The 7475-nt window shown below is 50.2% G+C and overlaps 1 protein-coding gene across 1 annotated transcript; it reads right to left on the bottom strand.

Moving 5' to 3' along the window:
- Positions 1-3641: 3641 nt before the first annotated feature.
- LOC123188841 (phytosulfokine receptor 2) lies at positions 3642-7179 on the bottom strand. Its single transcript, XM_044601117.1, has one exon. The coding sequence runs from the start codon at positions 6941-6943 to the stop codon at positions 3887-3889; it is 3057 nt and encodes a 1018-aa protein (XP_044457052.1). The 5' UTR covers positions 6944-7179; the 3' UTR covers positions 3642-3886.
- Between the last annotated feature and the right edge of the window lie 296 nt (positions 7180-7475).

Here is a 7475-nt window from a genome sequence, read left to right as displayed (position 1 = left end):
CTCGAGAGTTTCGTCATTCAAACTCAATGTCTTGTCCGATGAGGCAGTGTTCGGCTCTGATCTCAAAGCCAGATCCGATGAGTGATCCGCGCCATGGTCTTGATCCGAGGTCGGCTCGTCAGCGTCAGCGGGGTCTTCGGACTGGTCTGACACCCAGCCTGAAAATGCAAGCCTGCCACGGGCGACCACATTGTACGTCATGTTCCCAAACCTGATGGTCTGACCTGGAGCGAAATTCTTGATCTGACCGAGGTGGCCAGTCACATCGGCGTAGAGGGTGACGTTGCCGAAGACAAAAAATTGTCCATGGAAGAAGGTCTTCCCACAACCAATGATGTCATCGATCCCAAGATGAGCCATCAAGGTGTTATGACCACACCGCGGAATCTGTATGGACCACCAATGTCAGGGTTAAATCCGATAGCTCTCGGGTAGGGAGTCGCGAGCTGGTGATTTTAGCTAAATGATAACAGGAAAAAGAGGACACAATGTTTTACTCAGGTTCAGACCCTCTCGAAGAGGTAAAACCTACTCCCGCTCTTGATTATATTTTCTGGATGGAGTACAAAGTACATGATGCTCTACCTTGAGATCGTATCATAATATATCTAACTTAACCCTATAAGCTAAACCCCTCAGCTTATATAGAGACCACGGGTACATACGGTTATATGTAGGTCGGTTACAATTAGGGATAAATTTTTTTAGAACCTACCTAAGAATAAACGTGTTGATGATTTGAACATGTTTTGAAGTGTACGCCAAGTCTTCATAGGATTTCATTCGAGTACGTCGGAAGTCATGATAAACATGCCCATTTTCCGTTATCTAGGGGTCCTCGGCAAGGCCTATGACTGGCAGACCGACGTGGCTAGCACCCCTAAATCCAGTACACCGTCACCAGGCAGTCAGGCTTGGGCTTGGGTATTTTCAAACCAGGCTTTGTTGAGCCCACTTGACCCGAGGTATGACCAGATTTAGTCATCACTACCTCCTCCCTCCCTATTTGTTTCTCCTTCCACCTCGCTCCGCCGCCCTCATGTGCCTGCCGCGGATGGAATGGCTAAAATGTTTGACCATCTTTCTTGCTCATTCCCTAGCTACATTGGACGGTCTCTTGCCTGGCTTTGCTTTGTTTGCCACATATTTTGTTCAAAGGTTAGTCAGCTCATATTTCATCCGCACACGTTTTGCCTTTTTCAATCGAAGTACAGTTTTTATTCATTTCTTTACACAGGGGATTTGATGCATCAAAACAATTGCGCTTGTGAGCAAACCCAATAACAATAATCAGAAATCTAAAAGTACAAAGTATATTTGGCAGCCTATTGCTGTAATAAGAGCAACTCTAGCAGAGTAGTTGTATTGGCAGACTCCTTATCACATATGAAGTGCGTTCTATATTGATACGGAGGTTGACGAGCAATGCACAAACATAGATTCGCCAAAAGGCAGCCTTCACATTTTTTTTCCTTACATGTAGGTTCGGCTTGTCATTGACTACAATGGTCTTTCCCCATAATCAAAAATTCACAGCACATTCCATCAACTATAATTTTTTGGACGAAAAATTAGTCTTGTTGCCACTTACATCATAGAACAACTGATACTTATTTAAAATATAAACTAATTAGCTAATAGTTGTGGCAGCGAAAGATGGATTCGCCGGCAGGGCCTAGTTTAACCTTGGAAGATGGCCTCGATGCGCTCGTCCCAGGCCAGATATGTTTTCGCGGCGGCATTGGTGACATTGCGGGCCTCTTTGCCCCGGAAGACGGCCTCGTCGCCCTCATCCTAGTCCAGCCATGCTTCGATAGCGATGGCGGGCGTGTGGTCCCAAATTTGTCGCTCCCTTCTGCCTCATCCCTCGCTAGCTCAGCAAAGCCCACTTTTCAGTTGCTCCCGGAAGGGGTCCAGGCATCCGGCGATGGTTTTTGGAACATGTTTTGCACAGGAAGAGGTGGAATGGTGGTGGGGAAAAGAGATTAGGAGCACCGAAGAGGGCAATGGGAGAGGGGGAGGTAGCAGGGGCCTTTTATAGGCCGTCGGGGCCGCCATTAAGAAGACGATTAGGAGGCAACGAGCGGCCATCAAAGGACGCGCTTCATCATGAGAAAAGCGGCCACGCTCACGCCTCTCGATTGCTCAGACATCACCTCCCGACCTGCTCACACGCAAGACATGAGATGATGTCATGTGGCGTCCATCCGGTGGGCAACCATGGAAATCCGATGGAGCGGGTGTGACATTAATGGTCGGATGGTTGATCATCAGTGGTGCGTCGGAGGCTGCACAATTTCAAAACTTGATTGTGGCGCAAGCAAGAAGCTGAAACTTCCCTCCCACTTTGGCGGTTGGGCTTTGGAGCGAGCTCCATACTGAGGCTACGCGACCATTTATCGAGTGAGTTTCATAGCTCCATAAACTATGCCGATCAACACCCATATGACACCTCTGCTAGACTGTCATTTTTTGACCTAAAATTGTCATTTTGACGGTTATTAGGTGGATCATGATAATATGGCGACTCTACTAGAGTTATCAGTTGCGCTGGAAGCTTACTAGGACTGGGGAGTTTACACTTAAATCTATGTATCATCTATGTATCTCGATGTTATCAATTCTAACTCCATTCCTAGTTCCAAATATGTTTGGAAAGTCAAGGTTCCGCTGAAAATTAAAGTGTTTATATGGTTTGTACATAAACAAGTCATCTTAACTAAGGACAATCTGGCAAAGCGTAACTGGACAGGACCTACTAGGTGTAGCTTTTGTGATCGGGATAAAACTATCAAACACCTTTTTCTGGATTGCCCGTTGGCCAAGGTTCTATGGCGGACGGTGCACATAGCTTTTGACATTACTCCTTCGAGTTCTGTCAGCGCGTTATTTGGAACGTGACTTCACGGGATAGAGTCTGTAACAGCGAGCCACATTCGCGTAGGAGTATGTGCTTTATTATGGGCAGTATGAAACTGCAGAAATGATTTGGTCATTAACAGAACAACAAATATTCATTTTTTGCAGGTTATCTTCCGTGCCGCAGCGTTCATCCGTATGTGGTCGCTACTCACTCCGACGGAGGCCAAGGAGCGTTTGGTTACTGAATCTATCCGGTGGGAGATGGTAGCACGGAATATCTTCAACCGGTTCGGATGGCGATCATGTAATAGGATAGGCAATTAGTTTTCCTATCTTTCTTCTGCCAACCGGCTGTGGCTTTTTTGGCTATTTTTTATTGGCTCTTTGTGAGCTTTTCTTTACTGTTATCGAGACTATAAGACCTTGTTGAACCTATTTGTTTTTTTAAAGGTGGCCGTATGCATCCTTCTAATGCAAAGGCCGGGTAGCCCCCCTTTTCGAAAAAAAACTATTGTTACTCTAAACAGCTTGTACCAACAATTATGCAAGCTGACAGAGATTGGTAAAAATCAAAGGCTATTATGGCGATCAGGCCATATGGCGACTCATCTAGAGTTGCTCTAAACAGCTTGTACCAACAATTATGCAAGCTAAAAGAGATTGGTAACAATCGAAGGCGGAGATAGCATCATTTTTATTTCTGAAAACAACATGGCTGTCCTTAAATCAATTTCTAGAGGAGAGAAATCGTAAATTCAGGCTGCAGAAACATTTTCATAGGGACCGAAAATTTTGGTGAAATTTCATTGAAACGCAGAGCATCAGCAAGAAATGGCAGCACTTGTAGTCATTCTCTGCCAGTTCGACGTCTATAAGAAAGAAAACCACGGTTATTTACACCAGATAAGCTCCATCTTCTAGACTGATAGTTCTCAGATAGTTTCTCTGCTGCTACGGTTTATCACCCACCCATGTAAAGAACTAGACATTGACCAAAAGAGAACTGGGAAAATAACATGATGTATTACGGTGACACGCTGTCGAGCCAAACAACGACTTGCTCTATGGATGGACGCTGCCGAGGGTCAGTGCTGATGCACCTGCATGCCGTTTCGAGAACAGACAGCAGCTGCTTCTCATGCTCTTTGCTCCAAATCAGCCTGTCGAAAATCTGCTCTTCCTTGTTCTCAGATTTCATCTGGAGTGCCCAGGAGACCAAGTCCCTGGATCCCTTGACTTTCGACACTTCCACGGGCCGTCTACCAGTGAGAAGCTCCAGCAAGACGACACCGAAGCTGTAGACGTCCCCTTTCGGGGTGGCGATCAGTGACTGGCTGTACTCAGGTGGTATGTAACCCAAGGTGCCAACTAGGTCAGTAGTCACATGAGTGTCATAGGGCTGTATTAGCCTTGCTAGCCCGAAATCAGCCAGGTGCGCCTCAAAGTTCTCGTTCAGAAGAATGTTGCTTGACTTCACGTCTCGGTGGATGATGTTCGGCTCGCAGTCCTTGTGCAAGTAAGCTAATCCCCTGGCTGAACCCTGAGCAATTTTGAGCCTTGACTCCCATTTCAGCATGTAATCGCCATCCGCTCTCTCGTGCAGCCAGTAGTCCAGGCTACTGTTCTCCATGTATGTGTAGATGAGCAACCTATCACTTCCATGGCGGCAGTAGCCTCTCAGCGTTACAAGATTCTTGTGCTGAGCCTGGGACAGCGCTTCCACCTCGGCACGGAACTCCCTCTCCATCTGCCCACAATCACCAGAAAGTCGCTTCACTGCCGCTTTTGTTCCGTCTGGGAGGTAGGCCTTGTACACGAGACCAAATCCACCACACCCTATAATGTTGGCTTGATCAAAGTTGTCAGTCGACCTAATGAGGTCACTAACAGTTAGCTCCTTGGCAGAATTCTGAAAGAACAGCACTGGCTTTGAGTAGGAATAATATGAATCATGACAAGCGCCCCCAGCGTCGTCTTCTTCATCGATAGCACTGGCCTCCGTTTTGGAAATGTTAACCAAAATAACACACAAAACTACTGCAAGTGCCAACCCCATGCAGACTGCCACTCCAAGTATTTTGTTTTTCCTGTTCCTGATGCTTGTTGCAGGCTGTATTTCATTGTTAACATTTGTTTCCCCAGACTGATTTAGGCTACAGGAAACTGACCTGCATAAACCAGGGTTGCCCTCAAAACTGGAGTTTGTGAAAGTGAAGAACTGCCCCCCATTGGGGATCGGCCCAACCAGATGATTGTGAGCCACACTGAACTTAGACAAGAAAGTGAGATCTGTCAGGGACGACGGAATCGATCCAGTGAGATTATTGGATGACAGATCAAGAACCTCCAAATTCTCCATCTTGGAGAGTGCATCAGGAATGCTCCCAGACATGAAGTTGTTGCTCAGATCCATCACATGCAGCTCCTTCAAATTTCCAAACTCAGGCCAGATGGTCCCATTCAGACCATTGTCATTCAAGAACAACGACGGTGGGAAATTCGAGAGCTGGTTATATTGCCGTCCGCTTGTGCTCCTGTTATGCTTCACATACAATGGCATGCTAGTGAATGCCATACCCTGAGAATTCCTGGCAGTCATAAGGCCCTTCAGCTGTGTCAAACTCTTGGGTACCTCGCCAACCAATGAATTGTTTGAGAGATCCAAGTAGCTCAAGTGGTCAAGCTCACCAATCCACGACGGGATGGTGCCAACCAATTGGTTCCAGGACAAATCAAGCACCTCCAATTTCTCGCACTGAGCCAGCCATTCCGGAACCCTCCCCCTTAGAGCACAATCGCCAAGAGCCAACACCTCCAGGCTGTTGAACCCCCCATTGCCATTTTCAGGCAGCTCCTCACCACCAAAATTCTTGGTGAGAATCAGTGTGGTGAGGTTTTCACACCGGCGCAGCACAGTAAGCGCCCCTGAGATGTTGTGCAAGCTGTTGTTGGACAAGGACAGCATGGAGAGCGACCTGAGACGGCCGTAATCCTCAGGCAATTGCCCCATCAATTTGTTCCTGGCAAGGCTGAGCGACTTGAGCTTATCGCAATCTGCCAAGCTAACTGGTAGTGTTCCATTCAGGTGGTTTGTTGCGAGGTCAACAGAAACAAGCACTGGCATACCAGAGAAGTTGACATGAGCAATCGGACCGGACAGGGAGTTGTTCCGGAGGTTGAGGTCGCGTAGGGACGACAGCGACGACAGCGACGGCGGTAGCAACCCTGAGAAGTCATTGGAGTGGGCAGTGAAATGCTCCAGCGACGTTAGGTCGCGGAACACGTCCGGGAGCCGGCCAGATAAGCGGTTCACGGATAAATCCAGCAGGGTGAGGTTTTTTAGCTCGCGGAGGCGCGAGCTCACCTGGCCGGCGAGCCCATTGGAGGCGAGGGAGAGCTTGTGCAGTCCGGCGAGGCCGAAGAGCGCGGCAGGGAGGGCGCCGGCAAAGGAGTTGGCGCCGAGGAAGAGCTCCTGGAGCGTGGCGGCGCAGGCCGGCGGGTTGGCTGACGAGGGGAGCGCGCCGGTGAGGCGGTTGGCGGAGAGGTCGAGCACCCGCAGGGCCGGCGCGCCGGCGCATAGGTCGGGCCCGAGCGCGCCGGAGAGAGAGTTATTGCTGGCATTGAAGGCAACCAGACCCGGGAGCGCGGAGAGGTCGGGGATCGAGTCGACGAGCAGATTCGCGGAGAGGTCGGCGGCTCGGAGGCCGGCGAGGCCCGCGACGGCGGATACGCCGCCGGAGAGCGCGTTGCGGCTGAGGTCGAGCTCCGCGAGCCGCGGGAGGCCGGCAAGGGCGTCCCCCGGGATGGGCCCCGCGAGCCCCCGCCCGGGGAGCCGAAGCGCCGTGACGCGGCCGCCGGCGCCGTCGCAGCGCACGCCTTCCCAGGCGCAGCAGGAGCCGCCGCGACCGGACCACGCGGCGCGGAGGAGAAGGTCCCCTCCGGCGGTGAGGTTCCCGGCGAAGGCCCGCAGCGCGCGGAGGTCGTCCGGGTGGCAGGCCGCCGCCGCCGCCCCGGCCGGCAAGAGAAGCGCGGACAGGGCCAGGAAGAGCATGGGCAGGGGCAGAAGGCAGCATTTCGCCATGGATTCAGCCTAGCAATTGCGAGAAGTCAGAGAGAAACCATCTGGGGAGGGGAGGGGAGGGGAGAAACGCTCGAGTGGTTCGAAGCAGAAGCAATTATGTGATGTGATGCGATGTGAGAGGAGAAAAACGCGGCGGAGTAGGCGTGAGTCGAGCCAGACTCCAAAGTCCACTCTCCACTCTACTCCACACTTCCACACACCCACCTCGGAGACAGCAGAAAGGCTTTGCGTCCCCGCTCCGTTTCTTCCTCTCTCTTCTCTGGGTGCGAGCTGGTAAACGGAAGAGGGGGATTGGCAGCAGCAGCAGTGCCCAGCCCATTAAAAACTACCGCATTCAAGCCAAGAGGACGAAACCAAAGAGAGAGTAGAGCATTTTTTCGTTAAAGGATAGATTTTATTGACTTAAAATGAAGCATCAAGAAGATACAGACACAAAGAGTACACATCTGATCTTTATATAGTTAGGATACACACAGACAACACCAATACACTCACACTAAAAAATACGCGGGCAAAAAGCAAAGTTATACAA

The sequence above is a fragment of the Triticum aestivum genome, chromosome 2A, assembly GCF_018294505.1.
Source record: "Triticum aestivum cultivar Chinese Spring chromosome 2A, IWGSC CS RefSeq v2.1, whole genome shotgun sequence".
NCBI lineage: Eukaryota > Viridiplantae > Streptophyta > Magnoliopsida > Poales > Poaceae > Triticum > Triticum aestivum.
Note: the sequence above shows the minus strand (reverse complement) of the source record. Positions and strands in the feature narration are given on the sequence as shown.

Bases quoted from the DNA above. Each gene is read 5' to 3' on its own strand.
- LOC123188841 (XM_044601117.1), bottom strand. From the start codon at position 6,943: ATGGCGAAATGCTGCCTTCTGCCCCTGCCCATGCTCTTCCTGGCCCTG.